At 39.7% G+C, this 25,490-nt stretch overlaps 1 protein-coding gene across 2 annotated transcripts in view; it reads left to right on the top strand.

The window, feature by feature from the left end:
• KCNMB4 (potassium calcium-activated channel subfamily M regulatory beta subunit 4) overlaps positions 1-7,256 on the top strand; it is a 52,162-nt gene extending 44,906 nt beyond the window's left edge. For both annotated transcript variants that reach the window (XM_018576359.1, XM_018576358.1), the window contains one exon: positions 6,710-7,256. In XM_018576359.1, coding sequence (XP_018431861.1) covers positions 6,710-6,878 — 169 coding nt within the window. In that variant the 3' untranslated portion in view covers positions 6,879-7,256. The remainder of the gene's footprint in view (positions 1-6,709) is intronic.
• Positions 7,257-25,490: the final 18,234 nt, after the last annotated feature.

Genomic DNA, 25,490 nt, shown 5'->3' with positions numbered 1-25,490 from the left:
AACCCATTTCTTCTACCCCTGCTGTAATATAATATTTTCCCATTAAAATCCGTTAAAAGCTTCTGTTCCATGGTAGGCAGTTTTTTAAGGCTGGCCATACACTAGTAGATTTCTGAATGAAAGATCTTTGTTTGCACCCGAAAATGCCACCAGACACTTTACGAATGTCGAACAAAATTTGTGAGTATCATGGCTGAGTCTGAGCAGGTCATCTATTGGGCAGACTCTCCAGCTGCCCTATCAATGACTTCCTTGATCAATGATCTTCCCATTTTCAGGCTAAGGATTAGCCATTTAGGGTAGAGATTGACTGCTGAGGGCTATAGGCTCAGCCCAGCAGAAGAGGAACTGTATTTACTGCAGTCTGTTGGTTAAGGGCTGGTTCACACCAATTGTGGTGCGTCCAGAGCGGTAGCTGCTGGAACGCACCGCAATCGCTCACAAAACTCCCCCCCCCCGCGTTCTGGGGCGGGAGGGGGCGGTGCATTGAAGTCAATGGCACCGCAGCCACGCCCCCCCTCCACTGGCCACGGGGGAAGTATTGTGAGCGATTGCGGTGCGTTCCAGCAGCTACCGCTCTGGAACGCACCGCAATTGGTGTGAACAAGCCCTTAGTGATACTGCTGAGTTCCAGGCTCTTATTGTTAGTGAATGCAGGGAATGAGTTGTTCCAGATACAGATCAGTGCTATCATAGAACCTACTTCCTCCAGGAACTGGAGCTATCTGCACCGTTCAGTGATTCAGTAGTTTTCTATATCAATACAACTAAGCTATCATCTTTGCATAGCTCACAAATCTGCCGATTAACAGATAGCGTATCAAATGCTGTTAATTTCACGCTCCTGCTAGTACATTTCCTGGACACGCACATACATCGGATATAGGGTGTGTGGTTGTTTATGGTATAACAAAGAGGAGTTGCGATTGTCCACTGTGGTACATACATTCAAATATCTGATCTTATAAGTTATATTTTCACAATCAGGATTGTCCTATCTTGCAGATATTTTTAGTTAGCTGATAAAATGTTTCACATATATTTTCACATTCATTAATAGGTTACTATGATAAACCTGTCTATGAACTATCCCTGTAGTATCTCTAATCTGCGTGGTGTCATTGAACGGTGTCTGCAGACCACAGCAATAAGTACCCAAGCTATACTTTTATAGCTGATTTGATTACAGACTTTTTCCTACCAACTGATCATTTCCTTATGGATGAAAATGCAGGAGAAAATCTATTAACGAAAAATCTACAAAATAGATTTTCTTAACTGTAAAGCACAAGGCGATTTATACGGTGGTGTTTAATTATAGCGTTTGACGGCAGATAAATAGAACTGCTAACATATATTATTGGAATTTTTCTGCTATGCTCGTGCAACTGCTTTTTATTAGAGAGGAGCATTTTTAACTGAAGGGCTTTATAATGCCAAAACATTTTTGGTTTCCAAAACACTGAAGTATTACCTATGTTTGAGAATTCTTGTACAAAAGAAGTTCTTCAATAGGTAACATCCTCATACCCCTTATATCAGCGAGCTATACCAGGTGTAAAGTATAAAATCAATACATTAGGGGGGAATTTATCAATACTGGAGCAGACAAAATCTGGAGCAGAATTGCACTGCAACCAATTAGCTTCTCTGCCTCATTATCAAATCTTACCTGAGCAAACTCAAGAGAGATGCTGATTGGTTGCCATGGGCAACTGCTCCAGATTTTGTCTGCTTCAGTTTTGATAAATTCCCCTCTATGTGTTTTTGAAGCTTAAAAGGTCTTAAGATGCTCTAAAGACTTTACTGTGCCCAGTGGTTATAAACAAAAGATATGACTATCCTTTAAAGTTGTTACTATTTTCTTTTTATTCTATATTGTTTTATTACCTATGGGACTCTGGAATTATGTTCCTTTATAAATCCCTACAAAATGCTAGGGTTACTGGACTTTATTAGGGTCTTCACTGTATTAAAGAGGTATTGCTGCCTGTACAAGAGTTTTAGATGGCTGATCCCGTGCAGCGCTCTGCATTTCCTCCCGCAGGTCCCTATGTCATTACACTACATGTAGGACTTGGCAGAGCAAACCACTGAGTGCAGTGTGGGATATGGAACCCAAAATTTCTGGAAGTGCTAAATTCTGAAGATTCTTCAGCGTAGCTAGTGTCAGTAGAAGCATTACATGTCTTCTTGCAGGGGACACTATTTATCATTTTTTTATAGTGACAGAGTTCCTTTAAAGGAAAAGTATTGGGGGAGTAAAATATACTCTTCTCAATACATAGAGTCTGCGCAGGATGACCCCTATCCCTGCGAGGATTCCCCCCTCCCCTCTCTATTCCTCTGGAGCTCATTGGAGGGACAGACAGGGGAGTGGTGGGCACAGCTGGCCCTAGAGAGGCAGAGCCAGCTGTCAATCAGGCAGCGGGGTGGATCCCGACAATATTGTGTGCTGTCAGTTGACAGTGGGTAGTAGCACATTAGTAAATGCTAGCTCCCTACAAAATGCTAGGGGTACTGCACTTTATTAGGGTGGCTCTTCACTTTATTAAAGAGGTTTGACTTTATGTTTAAACATGAGAGCTGCTCTTTATGTTTTTTTTTTTTTAACTCTCATCAGCCAAAATATGACACATTTTTTTAATGACTGAAAACTAGCTGTGTTACAGAAGGGTGGCTTTGTTGGTCTGGTCTTGTTGCTGATGGTAATGAGGATGTGAAGTGCTGCCCAGTATGCACATTGTAAATACAAAGCTGTTTTTTCCCAGTACAAGGCCTCCAGAGATCTCAGGTCACCAGACAGTTCTAGAAATCTGCTATCGTTTTAAAAATGCATGGGCTTGTCAGCAGCAGCACACGTGCTGACTTCTAAGAAAAGAACCAGTTTCTCACCTTTATAACATTTGCTTTTTAAAGCTATAGACAATGCTCATTGATATAAAATATGGAACACAAGAGATACCTTCCGCTGGATATAAGGAATCCTTGGTGATTGCCTTCATGAGCATGTGTCTTATTTCTTAACAGTACAAAAAAAAGATACTTAATAAAAATTAATAAAATGTGTACATATAACAGGGGAACTGTAGTCTTTTATATGGTTTGTAAGTACAGTATACATATGAAATACTGTAGATCTGTTAATCTATTTGTGCAAAAAAATATAAAAGCTTTGATTCGTTTGCAACTAAATATTCCTAAAGGGTTACAATTTCAGTTAGGAGTGATTTCTTCTCAGTTTCCTGTCCAGGTGACTGGTATCAGGCAAGAGAGGAAGCGAGGGAAAAATAATTTCAACTGGCACACAGTGCTTTAAACCAGACAGATTACTCTCCTTAATGGCAATCAGATATTTATAAAAAGTTGACAGAGGTTCAGATTCACCCCCCATTCTATACAAAGCTTTTGTAGCTGAATTTGCACTTTAAGTAATCTTAAAGAGACTCTGTCACTGGGGGAAAGGGGTGAAAACTGCTGCTACAAGGCACATCAATGCCTGGAGTCTGGTCCGGTCAGAAAAAATGCTGCAAGCACTATTTTATCTGACTGGACCGGTCTACAGACATTGATGTGTCTTGCGTTCCCGTGCAGCCGATCGCATTGCGGCCACAAACGGGCCGGAACGCACTGAGGATGGTGTGAACGAGGCCTAAGGTACAGGCACCTATTCAAAATAATTTGGTGTGGTAATGCTGACATGACCTCTATTATGTTGTTGTTAAGTTGGGATTTTAACAACAGTTTCAGTTTACAATGTTTTTTTCTTGAAATTAAGAACAGGATAATTCAAGCATTAAAACTAGTCTATAAGTTAGAGATATAAGTTAAATGCGAATTAAAAATGACTCTACTTTATAGGCTAGGACCATTACAACATTGACAGGATCTGTTATATTTAGCATTGTTTAGCAGCTTGTCATAAACTATTGCGAGGTGGAGAGGTTCTCTTCCTCTGAAATAACTGTAGAACTCCATGATCCCAATTCTAGATAGGAACATGCTTGTTTTGGGTCAGTAAATCAGTAAATCAGTAAATCAGAAGTCGTGAAGCCATGACAAAGATGCATTTCTAGAGTATAGACCTTTAAAATCAGGTCAGCAGTGTCAGCTCCCATATGCCTAACTTGACAGGTTCCTTTTAAGGATGACTGACCTTTCTGGAGGCTCTTGAATTTCACATCTCTTGATTTTATTGTACTTTAGGTAGATGATAAATAAAAAAGAGATCCTACGGACCACAAACCTATTCATAATGTACAAAGTATGTGGGAAATTACTAACCAAATACCATAAGGGTTGTGTCGTAAAAAGAGAAAATATAAAATCTTACCTGAAGGTAAAGGTACTATTTTTTTTAAAGTTATAGTAAACTGTGTGAAAAGGAACACGTAATGAACATATGGAGGGGTTTTCCTAGATTTGACTGCAAAAGTGGAAATACACTTTTCCAGTCTCTTGTATGACTGTCTAAACAGGTCTCAAATCCAGCTATAATGTGATGCACATGCATCATAAAGTAAACAATAAACTTCCTTTACCTTCCCTGACTGAGCCAGATCCTCCTCTGTTTGTGTCTTGCATGCCCTTCTCCCAGACACTGCAGCTCACAGTGGGCATTGCTGTTAATCCAGAAAGTGGTGGGCGGGACTAGGTGTGCCCAGGTTCTGTTTGAATCTGCAGTAACAATCCTGATAGCCACACCCCACTGAGCGTTACATTATGCCTTCCTATGGGAAAACAGAATCTTAAGGAATAATGTGGTTGACTGCAAGATTTGTGGGTTTTGTGGTGGTGCCATTATTTGAGCACACGTTTACACATTACTAGGGGAAGGAGAAGGATAAAGGGCCAAAGAGTTAGTGATCACCTTAATGGCATCAAGTTGAGTAGGATACACTTATGCGTATGCTAAAATGGTGTTGTTGTAAGAGTTAAACAGAAATAAATGGTGCCGCATATTTGATTTTATATTTGAATTGCAAATACAGCAGGAGAAGTGGAAACACCTGCATTTGTTTAAAGAAAAAACAAAACAAAAACAAAAAACATTTAAAGTATTTCAATACAAATGCCCAAGCCTGAATTAATAATGGCTTCCTTTCATTCCAATGAGACGCAAAACTGAGGCAGGGAATGGCAGAGCCATATTTGACAGCCAGTAGGACTTTTACTGCATTGCTGTCAATCTAACTATGCAATCATGCATACAGGAGGGCAGAACACAGACATCTCTTCATCAGTGTCCTGCTCCTACTTTATTGTTTAATAAGCAGGCTGGGGGTGCTAAAATGTCACTGCTATACTTGTCTTTGACAACAATTATACATATTTAAAATGTGTATGTAGCAGCTTGACCATAGTTAAAGGAGAACTATGAGGTGAGTGATTTACACTCATCCTCATCGTTTGAGCCGTTGTGAGACATTGAAGCTGTCACACGTCGGCTCTATTGATCGGGAAGTGAGTGAACACATACCGTCGCTCACTCACTTCCTGATCATCCCCCTAGAGAGAACGGTGGCAGTCAGTCACTGTTCCCGGCAGGGATTCCCCCCTCTCCTCTCCGATCCTCCAGCGCTGACTGTGGAACAGACGGGGTAGAGGGAGGGAACAGCTGGTTCTGCCTCTAGATAGGCAGAGCCAGCTGTCAATCAGCCAGCTGGGTGGATCTCGACAGCATTCTCTGGATCTGTCCCGGCTGTGGCGCTCTTGGTATATACCGAGCTATAGCCCGCTATATACTGAGCTTTGGGTATCGGGAGAATGTTAGTATTTGTCCTCTCGTGACCCTAAAGAGAACTATGGGATAAAAAGGTTACCCCATGGTTCCTGTCAAATACTACAAGACTTTAAAAAATGTGCATTTGCAAATATCTGTACATTTGTGAGTTTTATTTATACATAATTTTATACATGAATTTACCATGCCATCACAACATGCCCACTTGAAGGAAAAAGAAAATTCATTGAAAAAAAAAGTTGCATTAGACTAATGGAATGCAATTAGAATAATTTTTTTTTGGTTTTTAAAAATAAATAAAATGCTGCTAAATGTTTAGTGCAGTTTTCTGTACTGTCAATGTATGTCTCGATATAATTATTAATGCCTTTGTTGCCTTTGTTTGTTAAAGAGAAGGTAAAACATATGATAATGTTTTTCTATAAATACAGGAATGGATACATAGAAAATTAAAATGATGGGAAAAATTGCAAAAATGGTGTGGCCAGCTGAGGTTTAAAGCGTTCCGGAGGGCTTGGCAGCGAAAGGGTTATAGGGAAAATATAGTGGGTTTTATACAGGTTTTCTTTTTTTAGGGTAAATATGAAATATCGCATATGAATATTATGTAGCCAACAGGTGGAGCTCTCGTTTGTACTAGTGCTATTGAAAAAAAGCTTGTCAGTTACAGAGATTAACAGCCTAAGGTAAAATGTACACATGACATAGAACTAAATGACTCATGGCAGTGACTCCCTCTGCCTGAAAGGAGATGTTTGCTGATGTTCTGTTTTCTTAGCAAATTCATAGTGCTTTGTGAAGCTCTACCTAACAATAGTTTTCTGCTTTTGGTGACATGAACTCAATAGCTGCCTTAGAAGTGAACTACTTAATATGTTGGTTATTGTATTTGACATGAAAGCATTGTGCAGGTATATTTTTTTGATCTGTTTCTAAAATCATATGTTCATTATTACTGTCTTTCAGGCCTGAAGATGTGCTGCTGAAAAGATCTCATGATGCTAATGTCCTTCTGCACTGCTTCTTATGGCCACTAGTAACTTTCCTGGTGGGAGTACTGATCGTGGTTCTCACCATATGTGCAAGAAGTCTGGCTGTTAAAGCAGAAGCTATACAGAAGAGAAAATATTCATAGATTGAAAGAAAACTAAAAATGGAAGCTTCAGTCCAAACCAAAACCCCATATACCTATAGTCCTCTTGTTGCCTCTTCATCTCTATTTTTCTGAACTTAATATCTGAGGATTAAAGCTAAAGGGAGGATATTTATTCAGACTTCTAGACTGCTGTTTCCTGTGGGATGAATGCCCAGAAAGGCTCACAACAGACGCAGAAATACGAGTAATGTAATGACTCATATTTGGCCAAGTGTAAAGTGAAGAAGGCTGAAACTTTCATTTCACCTTTGCGATTAAAATATTTTTTATTTGGTATGTAAAGTCTAAGTCAGAAGATTTCGGTTTATTTTGTATCATGTAATTCTCAAATATTAAAGTGTGCTTTTTTATGTCCTAGCTCTGCTCTTTGATTTTTCTCTACTTTGATTTTTATTGCTTTTATAGGTCTGAAGAAATATGTAATCTCTTTCAACAACTTTCCAGTCGTTGTCTTTTCAATGTTCATTAATCACACAATTAGTGTTTTCCACCTTAGAAAACACCTGCAGTGTTCTGAGTAAGGCTGCCCATACACCTTGCGATCATCGGACGCTAGGTTGGATCAGCGGTAATTAGAAGAAAAGCAACTGGACGAATTGCGGTAATCTACAGCACGTATTTACGTCTGCACATGTGCAGTGTAGATCGTACAAATTTTGACGTACGGAAATGCCACCAACCTTGCGAAAATCGTATGATCGACCAAAGTTTTCTAACCTGCTGGTTACTTAAAAGTTGATTGATTGTACATTTTTTGCTGTTGTACACTGCCCATCAACCTTACGATAATCGAACGATATTCGTAAGGTGTATGGGCTGCTTAAGTGTTGGGGGCATATAGCTGGTGTAGTAATACTAAACACCTTTATGGTTGTGGCTGATCTATCGTATAGGTGAACTAAGTGCTTCTGATACCACCCTTCTTGGAAGCGAATTACATCTATCGCTACCTGTGGTTATGTGTTGAACCTATAGATGTTTATGACAAATCTCTGGCATTCAAGAGGAGGGAGTTGGAGGAGAGCTTAACTTGGGGAATAATCTGGACTTAAGGATTGGGGACACCAAATTGTATGAAAACAACACATCCTTCTCAGCTCAAATTGGCAAACTGGCTTTCTTTTTTTGCTAAAATAAAATGCTAAATTTGCTACAGTTGCCAAGTAGACAGTAATGTATATATTACTTTAATCCTTTTATAGCACAATTAAAAGAATCCTAGTAGCCTTTGCATCTGTTAAGAAAATAAATATATATTTGTGTTATGTAGAACTATTATTATTATTATTAGGAGATTGTGATTCTGACAATCAGTGTGAAAATGGAAAATCGCAGGATATACATACGGTAATACCGGGACACTGAATTTTAACAAAGTTGCAAAGTTATCTCCAAAAATAAAATACTGTAATGGTAATTCAATGTCTTTTCAGTGGGAGAGTCTAATTCAATGAACAAAAGTTTTTCTCCCCTATAAGGAACAACAGAACAGGGTTCCCGCTAAGCCTCTATTAAACATTTATGGAGGAAGACTGCTATAGCAGGTTTGGTTAAATAAACATAATCTAATAAACGTTTTAGATATTATATGCCATGAAAGAAAAATGCAAATCAAAATCTACTAGAAACAGATGGCCAGACATGTTCCTTGAGACGCCTACATACATGATATATATTCTGCTGCTATTGTGCTTTAATGTGATTTCTGTTCAACTCCATGAGGTTCTTAAGATATTTACTTTTAATAGTTTGCTTTGTTCTTGATCCTCCCTTAATGTTTTTAGATTTGTCAGGAGGGTTAGTATAACCATCCTCATAGTTGCCGCAATTTAGAAAGTACTTCCGAGTAATTATCTTTTTTTCTAACCCATTTACATAGTAAAATGTGCTCTTCTCTTTTGAGATGAACAATGTGAAACAGAGGTGCTGTTTGAATAATGTCACCATTGTGATTAGTCTTCTTAGTTACATCATTTTTCTAGTGATAGCTCTGTGTAGGCTGATCAGGAACACGGTCTATTTTATGTGCAAACTCCCACAAATCAGGTGACGAGCACTCATTGTGAAGTATGTACATTGTTCATAAATAATGTTCATTAGTATTTGCACTATCAGGTTTAAGATGGTTGGTTTAAACTGTATATTCATGGCCAGATATAAGCAAATACATGGTCCATATTATAATCTATACAGAGTAATATATTTGCAGATTTTTTAAACAACTGAAGTTCCTTTCACTTGGGATATGTGCAGGAACCAGGAACTTAAAGTGACATTAAAGGTCCACTCCCGCCCCCCACCCCTCCCCCCCCCAATGCTGCTGTGGGCACTTACCTTATTTGATGCCACTGGTTTCCAACAGTCCCTCCAGCTCTGGTGCCGGTCTCTGATCCAGGGTCCTCGGGTCCAACGGTGTCTGTCCAGCGTGCATACTCCCGGCTGCCAGGCTTGTCCATTCACTTTCATTTCTATTCTTTCCCCTCCGCTCTACTGCGCATGCTCCCCACACTTCCACCTTCAAAGTCGTTCGTGAGGCGGGAGTTCTTCTGCAGGGAGCGAGCGGCGCTGGAACAGGTAAGTAATTATGTATTTGACTACTTTTTTATTTTTTATAAATCATGGGGCATATATCTACTGTTTGCTAGCAGTAGATATATGCCCCCAAAAAAGAAAGACTTTAATTCTGCTTTAAGCATTGTACCCGCCCTCTGCTTATGGACCTGATGGAGAACTGCAGCAGAGGGCGGGTACAATGCTAGTTTACTATTGGCTATTGCAAATTGAAATAGCCAATAGTAATGTAGCAATGCATTTCAATGGGATTTTTTTTTTTTTTATTATTCTGACATCGCTATTTGTCAGAATAAAGAAAAAAAAAGACTAGCCGATGCATATGCGTTCGGCTCGACTGAGCCGCTCGGCCAGGTTCGGGAGCTGTACGGGCTATAGTGAATAGCCCGTACAGCACCCCTTCAGTTCTACTGAACCAAAGGGGTCCTGGGGCCGAAGCTAGCTGAAGGATCGGCCGAAGCTACGGCTAGATCTTTCGGCAGCTTCGTGAATAGACCCCTATGTGAATTTCAGCCAGTTCTTGATGAACCAGCTGAAATTCGCACAGTGGGTGCCTGCCAGCACCCTTTGGGCCAGCATCCCTCGATCAGCTGAAGGAGCCAGTCGGCAAATCTTCGAATGAACAGAGCTGGCAGCTAATGAGCTGATACAAAGTAATCAGCGGGGGTTTCCTCGATCAATCCTTGTAAGCATTGATGGAGGAATCTGTTTAATTTTTTGTTGAGCCTGCAGGTTGAACGAACAAATAAAACAGTGTATGGCCAGCTTTACTTTTGCAGTGGGGCTACCCCCTCCCTGCAAGGTGCTTATTTTGTTTAGGTGGCTCAAATAATGCTGATATACTCACGTGATCCTCAGTCTGCTCTGGCTCCACTCTAGCTGGGGAATATCCCTCGCTGCCCTTACATCTAATGCAACTCTGTCGGACCTGTATTAGATGTGATGATGTTAGCAGTCCTTTAGACCACGGGAGCCCAGGAGAGAAGAGGCTGTGGAGACTGGTCTAGATCCCAGCTGGACCAGGGATCAAAATGAGCACTTAACCCTTGCAGTGCAGGGGTAGCCCCACTGTAAGTGTTTTAAATTCCCATAGTTCTTTAAACAATACAGTAGTATCGCTTATCTGCATGCAACCTGCAGATTGGCTTGACAGTACACAGAAAAATAATTTATTCTGCTTACTTTGCTCTCTCCTCCAGTCAGCATTTTTCTTGTCAGCACATGTTAATGCAGAACAGGCTGATTAGCTCCCAGTGCTGCTCGGCAAAGATAAACAGATACTGATATCAAGACAGATTCAGGTAATTTTGCTAGCAGTATCTAAATTACCTTTAATTATCTATAAAGGAGTACACATCTGCATTAAATTGTATTTTTATATTTCATTGTAAGTCAGATTTAAGAAAATTAAGGATTTTTTTAAAGACATCTTTGCTTCCAGGAAAGCCATTAAATCACCTAGTAATCTCTGTACAACTATGTTCATGAGCTTTACTTTTTGACTGTCTCAGTTGTTTGTTAGCAGTGAACCTTAATACATTATAGAGAAACTGTCATAATTAATATTTTCTCTAATTATTCTTTTTCTCTCGTAACTTTTATTTGATGTGACTTTCACCTTTGACACAGTTACATTGACTTATTAGAAATGCATTTAGTGTATTGCCATTTAAACATGGCATGTTTCATACTGCTGTTTTGTCTACGGAAGGGAAAGCATTGTACGTAACATCAATTGTACGTAACATCAGTATAATATCTTATTGTATTGTGCTTGTATAAAAAGTACAAATCCAAATACCATTGTTAAGACAACAGGGACCCTTGTGTATAAAACAAGGTCATTTGAAAACTGTGAAAATGAACAGGAACATTCTTCGGAATGGTGGTAACCAGTTAAAAAATAGATTATCCTCCAAGAGAGGAACATGACCAAAATTCTAAGTGGCTTACAAAGTTGAGATGCTTACCTTTACCTGCTCATGGCCGTTGCCTTTATCTCTCACTTTGGATCAGCAATTTTTTTTCTTATTCCAAAAGGGTTATTCACAAAAGTGTGAAGAGTTTGGAGAAGGCAAGTGAACAATCTAGGACAACATAGCTGATTTGGAAAAATTCTCCAATTCAGCTCACTTTCAAGTAAAGCTTTTTTGTCCTAGATTGTTCACTTCTCCTGCCTTCTCCAAACCTTCCACCCTTTTGTGAATAACCCTGCAAATCTCATCAGTTTGCAGCGGGCAGTTATAATTGTTTATTATGGATTATGTGCTGCATTTTGTACATTGCTCTTTGCCTTATTAAATAAAAATCATTGTTGTTATAGGTAATGTTCAGCTTTACTGAATTGCTAATAGTTTTTCTAAGTCAAAAGTTCTTATTACTGGGAATTGCCTCGTCTTTCTAATAACTTCCTTTGGTCAGCTCGTAGTTAAGCACTGAAAAATACTACTGCTACATAACAAAAGTACAGGCAGGAAGTTATCTCTTTGATCTTTATTATCTATTAGATTTTACTTGAACTGGTCCCGGAAGAGTCATAACGTGTATGATGGATGTATTGACCACAACGTCTTCTGCTGTGCTAGAAATCTCAACCTCCAATTACAGAAATGCTTTAAATGTTTAATTACAACTTTGTACAGGCTTACTTTTTTACTTGTATGTCATTAAAAGTGATATTTTATTTGTGTTTTTGTGTACCATTCTCTTTTAATGCTCAGAATTGACTACTGAAAGGCTTTATCATCGTTTGTCTGATTCCCTCTGGCATACAGTCTTTAATCTGCTGGAATACAGAAAAAGTTTTTGTTGAGGGTAAGAATCAAAGGATCATGTCTTTTATTCATGTATTACTCAGCAATTGATCGATATTTATTTTTTATGAGTATAATGTTTGATGGTCATTTAAAAAACAGTCCTTGATCTAATAGATGGCACTTAAGGGCCAGCGCCTGTGGCAATCTGTTAAAGTGACATTAAACCCTCAGATTTTTTAACATAAACCAATACTGTAATGTGTGCCTTACTGTAATCCATGGTTGTTTCCCTTCTCTTTGCTTCTCTTCCTTTTAAATCCTCATGTCTTGTCATGCTTGGGGAGAACTTCCCTTTGCAGCTCAGGGCCTCTTCCTGTAGTGCTGGCTCAGGTTACAAGCCTATAGAAACGTATACACAGACACCGTGTATCCATTTCAGAGACAAGGCAGTCTGCTGCAAAACAGAAGTTCTGCCCAGCATGAGAACAGATACAGATTTAAAAGGAAGAGCAGCAAAGAGAAGGGAAACAACCATGGATTACAGTAAGGCACACATTACAGTATTGTTTTATGTTAAAAAATCTGAGGATTTAATGTCACTTTAAGAGAACACAGCATCAAAGCACTTTCACTACTTTTACTTTTTATATAATTTTTACTTTCATATCTCTCAATTAATAGCTTTTATGGTGTACTCTCTAAACACAATATTGACACTTAATGTATTTTTTAAACTTAAAAAGCCCCTAACATAAATTAAAAGCGTTCCTTCATGTGTAAGTGATTCTAATAACATCCACAACTAGAAACATAAAAAAATCTACGTGCTTGCTTATTTCAACTTGCTTATTTCACTGCGATGTTTCCTGTGTAAGCTCATTGTATATTGTTGAGCCCAGATCTCATCGATCAGTCCGCACAAGCTGCTTACAGCACATTATCCTTAGATCTGCCCAGTTGCTCATTGCATACGAGTCTCAGTCCTTATCATCTGCTACTGTAATAAACTTACCTGGCCACGCTGCTGGTACAACATCCAGCATCGCCCACTCCAGCGGTGTCACACTGCTCCTCCTCCTTCAGCCGGCTCCTAGATTTAACCGCAGGTTTTGAATTGCCCAGCGTCTTGTTTTTGTGACGCAGAGCACTCACCCACTCTGTGCAACACATCGCTCCATCCTGAAATCTCTATTTGCGGCAGCAGACCCATGATATCCTGGATTTTGTCAGCAAGCCTACCTGTCTTTAGTCTGCATGTGTTAATGATTCACTCTTGTGTCCTCTCCATACTGGACTCTGTTGGGAATCTCACACAACCCTGCCTGCATAGTGGATTCAACTCCACCATACTCCTTGCTGACCTCGAGCTGCTACAGCTGTGGGATTACAGTGCACATCACTGTGTGCACAAGTATTCACACTAGCTACTATTAACTGAGCACTTCTCCTACAGAGGAGTTACTGAGTTGTTACCAAGATATTCCATAAAAAGTCTTGTAATGTAGATGACTTACCTGTGATTTGTTTTCATATTAAACACGCGATCAGGGTGTATGGAGTAATACCACCCGCTCATCAGTATATGAACTTTAGTTATTTTACCAGAGACATTATAGACTGTATTAAAGCAATACAGTGGCACTGCAACGTATCTTTCAATACTTCCTTCAGCATGCGTAGATAGCCTGTGTCCATCTTAAACTTGATATAGCCACCTTGAATTCCTTGGCACTCTCCCCTCTGCTGATTTGGCTACATATCAGCTCAGACTATTACAGCTACATTGACTGTCAAAGATAGTGACTAGTAATCTCCCAGTAGTGTTTCAAAACCTGCAATCCACTTTACATTTCTGGATTCGCTACTGTTTCCATTAGGTATACTGATGAAACTATCCTTTAGATTACTTTCCTGCCTACTTTCATATCCTGAAGCACCTCTCCCACTCCCTCTTAGGCTCTGGATATGCACAGGTTTCCTATATTGACAAAGCACCACATGACTCTATGGGTTATGACATAGGGGTCCTTGTTTTTACTTTACTAAGTCCTTCCTTGGATGGGTCGAGGATCCAAATGACCTCTTTACCAGTTGGTTGAGTGATGATGATCTATGATAAACATTAAATCATGCAGGACCAACTGCATGTGCTTCAAATATGGGTTCAGGTGATCCAGTAAAAATGACCAACATTATCCAAACTTCAACAAGCTGTATTTTTAAAACAAAAATGAAAATTAAAAAAACGTTGCGTTAAAGCTTTTGTAAACAAGCTAACAAATAACAGCAGTCCGGCATGATGCTGCTGTTTCCTTGATTTGAGCGTTGAAATAAAAGATTTCCCAAAAACATATTAAACATGTCCTAAGGCAGTGATTCTCAACCTTTTCATAGGCTGAGGATAACTATAAACAATTCCCCTCATGTCATGTGACATTTGATGTCACATCCAGAGCGGAAGAATGTGGTGGGTCAAAAATGTCTTCTTTGAACGCTCTGTACGTAGGTTTTAAATGGTATTTTCTAGCTAGGCCATAGACCATGCCACCAACAAGCAGGCCACACAGCCAGCACTGTTACTAAAGTAGGGGATGAGTAGAGGGATTATCCAGAAATGTCCTTTGCACCCAAAAAGTCCTTTAACTAATGAATTGCACAGCATAACCCTAATAAACATGCTCGTTAACAGAAAGACAAATTACAATTACAGAACACAAATGCAGAATAACAGCATATGTGGACACTACAATCTACAACTATAAAGGATAAAAAACACCTACTAAAATTACTTTTACTTTACTTTTCTTCTGTTTTAGGTTCTGTTTTAACAACTAATCAGAAGGACTGTATGTGCAAACATATATGGGTCACAGTAGGGTACAGAAAAAAAAATGCATAAAGTAATATAGATAAGCAGTTTTTTGCTTGGAAATTAGAGATATATTTCTAAACAATGGTTTCTTTCTGCAAAGAAGAGAATATGTGGCTTGAAGGGATAAACCGCAAAATAAATGTGAAATTTCACCTCCCAACTAAACAGACTAAAGTCAAAATATGCAAATTCAAAAGCCTCGATCCACTTGAAGTTTGATCCACTGTATCGTGAATGATGTCTAAGTATAAGATGACTGCCATACTGACCAATAAAATGGCCATCTTCAAGAAGGTGTGATCCCCCTGGAACCAACATGATCTTCCCTCACACTTTGACTGCCGCCTCTTAAATCCTTTGAATCTTTAGAAATTCCTTCCAATTGGCCTGAACAACCCAACCAGCTTCCCCCGACCACAGACCCACACACTACTACTTGAGCCCTCCCTTAAACCTTCCTGCCCTCTCTACCTTCCTTTTCTCCTTTTCTTTTGCAGGTAAATTATTTCGTTCACTGCCTCTCACTATGTCCATCACCTTGTTTGTTGATACTTTACATATCTGTGTCCCATTGGCTAACATTGTCTTTTATGTACTGAAATCTTGTTAATCTAAGTGTATTTGTGTTGTTTTCTGTAATCTTTGTATTAAACAGCTTTATAACCTCAATAAAAACTATTGAACAGAAATTTTGCCTGCAATTGATTCCAATGCATTTTTCTGAAATTTCACCTAAGGAGAAATCTCATTGGGTGAATAACCCAGCCGAAGTGAAGTGAGCAGAACTACGTTTGGCTATTCACTCCGGCTCAGTACGGTTGATTTCAGCCGTACATCGGCTGCCTTTGGCTGCACTTTGATCAGCCGAAAATGCTCTGCATGTTCGACTAAGCTGAATTGCAGAAGGACTTCGACTCAGCCGATCCAACGTCTGGATCAGCTGAGCCGAAGCTCAGGCAGCTCACTCGCTGCCGCCCGCCCCTATTCACATAAGGGCCGAACGGCAATGAGTGAATAGCCGAATTAACTGTCTTTAGCAGGCCGTTCGCATCACTTCGCTGTCACTTCAGCTCAGTTGAGCCGAAGCATATGCCTTCGGCTCGGCCACCTTTGGCGGCTGTACTTGCTATAGGGAATAGGGCTATAGTGAATTACCCTGTAAATAAAGTTCACAAAAATGATGCCACTTATCCATGGCTTAAATAAAATGAAAAATAAGACTGTGTTCATTAATGACCTAACACGCTATTCTAGATCTACACATGCTGCATATGTTGACAGTCAGTTACTAGAGTACATGCCAATATTCCAAGATAGACTTTGATTCCTGAGATATAGCGGAGCATAGTAATGGTTTTCTGTGATTGCAGCTGGGAATAAATGCATTTTTCTCAGTCCTCCATACAAGCTGTTGTTTTTTCTCCTTACCACTCGCAAGTCTCTTTTCTTTGCTTTGTGAGCTATAAGCAGACTATAAAAGCACTCATAACACTATAGAGATAAAAGCTCTCACAATGGATATTGACATGCATAGAGTGGATGAGGCATTGTAAGGATTATATCTGTGGCACATATTCATTTTTCTAAGTGTTTTTGTGCTTTCTGGAAAAACGTAGGAAACATCAGAAAAGTGACTTTTTACCTGGAACATGTTACGCAGAGATTAAATGCCTGGCTAAATGGGTCATTGATCTTTCATTATTATCCATACCAAGTATTGAGTTTGCAAGAAACATTAACCATCCAGTTTTGTCTTCATATCCCTTCCAAAAACAACTGTTAAAGGGGTCAATAAAAAAAAACTTAATTTTACCATTGCGCACTGTTCTAACATCTAGTACTGTGTTACATTTAGAAGCTAGTTGCCAAGCAACCAAGGGAAACATTCTATGTCTTTGTTGACTCTGAAAATGTAGAGGAAATTGCCACCTCTGGGCTTTATCTTCTTGATGGAGTGAAAATTATATTTTAGCTTCATGGTCACAACCCTAGTCATGTGTCATGCAAAGCTAGCTTTGAGGTATAACACTATGAATCCTCTACTTTATCATCACAAATTCATTCTATTTTCACAGAAATGTTAATATGCATATAGCAGGAATTTTTGCTAAATCCTGATTAACAAAATCCTTTCTAGCCTTTCAGCTGAATCTTCAGTGAAGTGAATTACGTTAACTTGTTCACTGCCAGATGTTGCTCACGCACACATGAGATCAGGCCTGCTGGACATCTAGCAGATTAAATGGATATTGCAAAGTCTAAATCATTCAGCTGGCGCACTTGAATTGAAGTGTATACGGTAAGAACACATTCTTTTTCGTCTTGCACAGGCTCCAGTATGATAATAAATGTGTGAGTCAACAATGAAATGTCACAACTGTATGCACGGTGAGTAAACTCCCCCATGGAGTCCAGTGATCCCTGCCAGGGAGCTTCACGGATATCTACTTGCATAAGTTGCAGCCTGAAATTAAAGGAGCTGCGATGGGCTATCAGATTGATCCTAAATATCGGTCTACTCAAGTCTTTAAAGTGAATATTTTGGGAACTTTGCAAAACTGCCTGAATAAATTTCTAATATGTAATGATATACAACAATACGGTATATTTTTTATCATAAAAAAGAAGGCCAAAGTGGGATCTCTATGAGTATATGCACGTGATAATATACAGTATACCTGTAAGCGCTACACTTTCACATTAGTCAGCGTGCATGTATTTACCATAAAGGTACATATAATTCTAGCTCCAGGGCAAGCACTCTCTTTACACACTGTTGTAGGCAGATAGTCTGCCATTATGGAGATGCAGATGATGCCTGTTTCAACAGGGAAGGATTCCTGACCATTTTTAAAGCTGATTGGAGTCAGATGGATGTTGCCCACAAAAGGGAGTGTTCTCTGTTCAGCCTTTGCTCCTATGTGGACAGCTTGCTAAATATGTGGGGAATGCGTGTCCAGGTCTGTCTAACCTATACAGGCAGGCGGCCAAGCCCAAATGATGTCTAAGAGAGGCTGAGACTGGGGCAGCTCTGTCCTAAGGAGGAATAGACAGAGCTGTGCTACAGAATAGCACAAATATGTACTTGTTCATTGTTATGCTAAACAAACCCTGCATGTGCAGAACTTTTGGAGATTTGGATGAATAATAATGAGGGAAAAAAAGCCCTTAAACAGACTTTGCTGAGTGGCCTGAGTCCGTGGAAAACTACATTTAAAGCTAGGAACACTTACAGGCTTTGTAGGCCATGCAGATAGACATACACCATCATCTGACAGATTTTAATAGTGAAAAGCCTAATTGATCAGCAATTCTAGACCTAGACTGTCTAGTGTAACATGCTAGTTATTGTATGTACCAAGGGGTTAAAATGATCTCTGCTGACTTGTTTATCCAAAACGTTTCCCTTAATCATAACACTTAAAAAGGTAGATTGCAGAGCACATTCCCAATCCACTCATCTGAATGTTCAGCATCTCTCATGTTTCAAAACATTTACTACTGGTCCACTAGGGTAATGTAAACCTGTACATGGAAGCTGTTACAGATGACCTTCTGAAAATGCAAAAAATGGCAAGCAATGGCAGCCACTCTGAAAAAGCTGACTGGAACAAGTATACAGATAAGGACTTCTGACTCCTGAGAAGGACAACAAAAAAGCTAGTCAACTACCAATTTCAGGAAGAGGTCAGTATTGGAAGCTCTGTATATCTCTCACAACACGTTTGTACCTGGCCACGCTGTCATCTTCTTTCAACACTGTAGCATCCCTGCCTCTCTAAGCTAATGTGTTGACTGGTGTCAGAGCGTCGACAGGGGCCATGGCAACCTGCTCGTGACAGTGTTTGGGCCTGGTGATTGGCTGCTTAAGCCTGAGCCCTGTCATATAGGGGAAGGCACGTGTTCCCACATACCTGGAATCTTATCTCTTGGCTAGGGCTCCTCCAGTGTCAAGGGTGTTTGGCTGGGTAAGTATACATTCCTGGATCAGCAAAGGGACAGTGTCTTTTTAACATCCTGTAGGTTTCAAGGCATAGAGGGGCTGACATAAAGGGGAAATTATAAGGAAGAATCTCACAAAGATTCTAGGTGGGATGTGAATCTATAGTCAGTTTTTCTCAACCAGGGTTCCATGGATCCCTAGAGTTTCTCTAAAGCTTTGCAAGGGTTCAACAATTTCTGCTTTCAGATAAGTTGCCATTGACCTCAATTAACCTTTTAGCTATCAATAAGGGCCTCATTCTTCCCCTTGATCACCAATATAAGGAGCGTTCTTCCCACTGATTACCATAATAATGTGGCCCTTCTCCCACTGACCACCAATCTAAGGGGCCTATGTTGGTTACCCCTGGATCCAGCCGGGTACAGAAAAAAAACGGACCAGAGATCCATTTTCACCGGACCTGATCATGCCAGATCGGGGGTATTGTGATGTACACAGACACAAGTCCGTTTACATTTGATTCACCTTAGACCAACATGAGTTTGGTAATTTCAGTTTATTCCTTCATGCAAAATGGAGGAAAAAACTGGACGGACACGGATGTCACAACGTTGACATCTATTCCGATCAGCAGGGGATCAATGCACAGATTCCCTGCTGATCGAATCGCATGAAAAGGGCTTTAAGTTTATTTGCAATTACCCCAAGGAAACTGAATATAAGTGTGATTTTCTTTTGAAGGTGTTTTTCAGTCATAAGTGTCTTTGTATCATCTATGCAAATAGCATTACTGTGTAGCTAGTCGATCTTGTAGCATTTTCTTTTTCTATATTAGTTACATAAATGTGATTTAAGTCTCTCAAAATAGTATCAGTGAAATAAGGAACACACAATTAAAAAGACTTTAAAAAAAGCACATTTTAGTTAAAGTGACATTAAAGGCTAAAAAATGTTTCCCTCCCCCCATGTAAATGTTAGCACTTACCTTAAATTATGTCTCTTTTTCCAATCTTCCTCTTCTTTCCCCATGTTTTCATCTGTCCCTCCAGCGGTGTGACGTCACTCCGATCCAGCGCTGACTGCGCTGTCTCTCCAATCCAGCGGTGTCTGCAGGCGGGTGCACGCGTCCATAGACTTACCTTGCGTCTCTGCTCGTCTCCCGGGGCGAGCGGCGATAACGAGGTAAGTTTAAAATTATTTTAAGTGTTTTTTTTTTTTTTTTTACACTTCTTGCCTATATCTACTGCATGCTAGCAGTAGATATAAGCAAAAAAAAAACGGAGGGTTTAGAACCCCTTTACCTCAGAACAGATGACAGGTTACAAAAATAGTAGTCTCAGGTCTAACTCTCAGGTTCTATCCATGTCAAACCCGCAGATATAATTGCAAGCTGCTGAATTTCTATGGTCTTACAGGTTTCCCAGCACACATTTAACTCTTGGTCATATAATGTTAAAAGCAATTTCTTAGCAGTAATGTGTATTCTAAATTTGGACTCTAGCAGTAGTTCTTCTCCAGATGCTTAGCTTGACAATGTGCTAGCTGCTAATTTGGTTGCTCTGTAGTAAGAAAGACTGTTGCTTTGGGGATTCTATTCATGGCTTTAGTGCTATCCAAGATAACTTAATATAAAGAATATTTATTAATATAGTAATACAACTACCTGTGTAAGGGGCACCTTTGCACTGACTATCAATGTAAGTGGGCATTAACCTATTGATCACTAATGTTAGGAATCTAAAATGTAATTGCCTGCATTTCATATTTATTATTTGTTTCATTTCAATCTCATTATTAAAAATAATTGTGTTGTATAGAGCAGCCTTGGGTGTCAAATACATAAATACATAAAGCTCCTCATATAGTCATAGGATTTAAGACAGCTACCTAACTTCCTGTGCGCCTTCCCGCGCATCTTGCCGTGATTCTCGCGCATGCGCACTTTGCCACGATTCTCACGCATGCACAATTTGCCGCGATTCTCGTGCATGCACAGTTTTCCACGACTCTCGCTGTTAGCTCTTTGCGCATGCGCGGCCGTAATCGTGCCTTTACACTTTGTCTGTCTTCAATGTTAATGCTTTAGGTTGACTGTTTTATTTAGTTCCATATTTTATTTTCATTGCTGTAACATACTTGTGCTCATATGTTCATATAAGTTTACAGAGTACTACATTCTATGCAGACTGTGCTACAGTGCTAATTGTGCATTTACAAATTTTTCAATTTGTATCCTTTTTATACCATTGCACTGTCTGCATCATTGTTTACAGTACATAAGTAATAGGTGTATTATGGCACAGCTATTTCCTGTTTCTTTTTTGATACCTTGTATTGGTGGCTCTTTGCATTTGATATATTCAACTATCTGTTGAGTATGTACACTGTCCAGATATGTCCAGATTAAGTAACTTTGACACTTTTCTAATGCAGTGTTGTTTCTAAGTTGTAGCTGATATAATAAAGACTGTGATTTTTGTTGAAACCCATCTTACCGCTTGACATATACAGGTGAAACTCGAATAATTAGAATATCGTGCAAAGTTCATTTATTTCACTAATGCAACTTAAAAGGTGAAACTAATATATGAGATAGACTCATTACATGCAAAGCAAGATAGTTCAAGCCGTGATTTGTCATAATTGTGATGATTATGGCTTACAGCTCATGAAAAACCCAAGAACCCCAAATCCACAACCTCAAAAAAGTAGATTATTACATGCAATCAATAAAACAAGGATTGTACATAGAACAATATCGGACCTCCGAAAAGTACAAGCATGCATATGTACTCAGTACTTGGTTTGGGCCCCTTTTGCAGCACTAACTGCAATTACTTTTGTACGATATTCTAATTATTCGAGTTTCACCTGTATGTACTCCATATAGAGTATACACTGCAGACAATATATTTACAATTCTCCCCTGCTAATATGAATGGATTAAATTATCCATAGTACATAATATGTAGTTGTACTATGGATCATTTAACCCATTCATGTTAGCAGGGGAGAATTGTAACTCTTATTACTGCTGTGTGTATTCTATATGTAGTTCATATATACAATACATATTCCCAGGGGCGTCATCGCAGGCGCGCACGCGGCAGTCATCTGGTACCTGCCGGCGGCCATCTTGGTGATCGCCAGCAGAGAGGAGGGGACAGTCACCCGGCGGGATGAGGTATGCCGCTGGGTCCCCTCCTCTCTCCTGATGCTGTCGGGCGTTTGATCCATGACCGAGCGCCTGACTTTTCAGAGGGGGGTGACACCAAAATGTCAGTAATTTTGGTGTCACCCCTCCAATGCTTCATTGCATGTAATAATCTACTTTTTTGAGGTTGTGGATTTGGGGTTCTTGGGGTTTTCATGAGCTGTAAGCCATAATCATCACAATTATGACAAATCATAGCTTGAATTATCTTGCTTTGCATGTAATGAGTCTATCTCATATATTAGTTTCACCTTTTAAGTTGCATTAGTGAAATAAATGAACTTTGCACGATATTCTAATTATTCGAGTTTCACCTGTACAATAAGGAATTATACTAAGCAGCCTGGGCCAGAAAGTACTGATCACTTGGAATCTTTTGTGCATAATGTGAAGGAACTTACACCCAGTGCTACATGTAACAGCATAGCTGTGTGGCATGGATAAGCTGTCATCTTGTTTTATGCTGTGCTGCATTAGTCTCATCAGTGAACGATAATGCCTGATTCATTTCTTATGGACTACTGCAATTTGCATACTCTTTGCCTAAATAAGCTGACTTTAGTAAAAAATGAATGTATGAATTCTAATCCCGCAGAAATCCAATCTGTGCCATTCTAGAGCGTCTTCACGCTCTCATGAAAAACACATAAATATGTATAAATGATGAATTATGTTAAAAAAATACAGAGAAAATTACAATCCTACTATGCACCCAATAGAACATAGGCCTGGTTATACAATATACAATAGAGCATTATAGGCTTTTGTTGGTGTCTGCTGTAACTCCACCCTAACTTACTGTCCCAGAGATACTCGTACAAGAAACAGGTGGTATGGGCATCACTGGGACAGGAAGGCTCAGAGAGCAGAAAAAAATGTTAGATGTATGTGGGGGTGTGGTGCTTTTAGCATTGTTTTTGGACAATGCATAGTAATGCACTTTGGAAATAAAAATAAACAAATAGGCTATACAATCATGGGTATGCCGCTAGGGAAGTCAGAAATAGAAAAAGATTTGGAGGTCATTGTAGACCACAAACTGAATGGTAGCTTGCAGTGCCAGGCTGCGGTAAACAAAGCTAGCAGGGTCTTGTACTGTATTAAGAAGGGGATGTATTGCAGGGACAAGTCTATAATTGTGCCACTATATAGATCGTTGGTTCGACCTCATCTGGAGTACGCGGTCCAGTTTTGGTCGCCGGTACTGAGAAGGGATGTCCTTGAACTGGAGAGAGTCCAGCGGAGGGCAACAAAACTAATTAGGGGAATGGAGGACCAGAGCTATGAGACAAGGCTTCTGACCTTAAACATGTTTACGCTAGAATTAAGGAGATTAAGGGGGGATATGATTTTCATGTACAAGATGTTCAATGGTGACAGCAACATTGGCAACAAACTCTTTAAAATTAACTCCATTACAAAGACTAGAGGCCACCACCTAAAGTTGGTGGAGAAAAAATTCCAGCACAAGGGGCGAAGGTTTCTTCACGGTAAGAGCGGTTAGGGTCTGGAACTTACTGCCAACGGCAGTGATTTCAGCTAAGAGTGTGGAATTGTTCAAGAAACTTTTGGACGATTTCCTGAGGGACCGTAATATTCAGGGATACAAGTATTCCTAAGTCTTTATTCAACCCCAAATACTATGTAACTATGTAGCTGCGTGTCTCAGTATACCGCGAGTTGTACTGAGCTGAGGGTGACGGGAGGACGCTAGTTTGTGTCCTCCCGTTACGCTAAGGAGAACTATGGGGAAAAGCCTTAACCCCTAGTTCTCCTTTAACCTAACTTTATTGCTATCACAAGGCAGTAACCTGTATTATATACATAGTGTAGGTGATAGGTTCAGTTTAAGAAGACATCAAGGGGTTGATTTACTAACCTTTTAAACACACCACGAATGTGTATACACCTCTGTAGTGTGTTCCCTCCCAGCATGATCTATGGGAGGAATCGAAACACCTTTGTAGTGTGTACACACCCAGCAGGTGTGTTGTGCAAAGCCCTGCAATGAATTGCAAGGTAATGTGGTGTAAATTAGCTCTATGTTATGTTGCTTGCGTTGATGAATGCAGGAATGTAAATGCATGAGCTAATCATTTTTGTCTAAACTGTAAAGCAGCATTATATATGCATCATGTGCATGATTTTTCCATATATGGCATTAGTGGAAATATGCTTTTAGAGACTTTTTGGTTGATAAATACGTTTTGCTGTGTGAAAATCACACACACCTGGTGCGTGCGTGTGTTTAGGTTAGTAAATCACCCCCCAAGTGTCTATTAGACTCTTAACCCTTTCTCCCCGCCCATCGTAAAAATACGGGCGGACGATGGATCCTTCCCGGCAGGTGGATGTACATATACAGCGGCTGCTACTAGAGATGAGGAGGAGAGATCAGCATTTCCCCCACTGCTGATCTATCCTCTTCTCTCTAAAGGCAGAAGCAATGTGTATTACATCACTTCCACCTTTAACTGTCATTTCTCTGGCTAAGAGTCAGAAAAGAAGCTGATGAAGCAGACCTTGGGGGACCCCTGATGTCTCCATAAAGAGACATTTTTTTTCTAGCTATCAGATTGGGGGATTTTTAGTCCCCTATGTGATTGCAATCAAGTTAAGTGTTAAAAAAAAAAAAATACGGGTGTGCCTACGTGAAAAAACAAAGTTTACGCCACACATGTTACATATAGCCGCAAACGTCTCAGTGAGAGCAATAATTCTAGGCCCACCAATCACTGATAACACTAAACTGATGAGCGGTAAAAGCTTTTAAAGTTTTGCCTATGGCCAATTTTAGGCATGGTAGTTTTTTGCGATTTTGTGGGCGCATGCAATTTTAAAGCTTGACATGTTTGGTGTCTATTTACCCAACGTGACCCCGTCTTTTATATTTTACCAAACAATTGGGTAATAATGTTTTATAACATAACGTAGGGAAAGCAGTTTTTTTTTTCCAAAATTTTTGGTTCTTTTTTCATTATATAGTAAAACATAAAAATCCCAGTGGTGATTAAATACCACCAAAAGAAAGCTCTATCTGTCCTCCAAAAATGGTATACATTTTCATTTCAGTACAGTGATGCATGATGGAATAAATGTCAGTCAAAATACCGCAGTGCTGAATACTGAAAAATGGCCTGGCCAGGAAGGGGGTTTAACACCCCGGTGATCAAGTGTTTAATGTCACCCCTGCACTCTGTTGAAGCTAAATGAGCACAGATTGTGCTCAATTAAC

Source organism: Nanorana parkeri, unplaced genomic scaffold, assembly GCF_000935625.1.
Source record: "Nanorana parkeri isolate BGI_ZX_2015 unplaced genomic scaffold, ASM93562v1 scaffold65, whole genome shotgun sequence".
In the NCBI taxonomy this organism is placed as follows: Eukaryota; Metazoa; Chordata; class Amphibia; order Anura; family Dicroglossidae; genus Nanorana; species Nanorana parkeri.
This window is presented reverse-complemented; position numbering and strand designations above follow the sequence as displayed.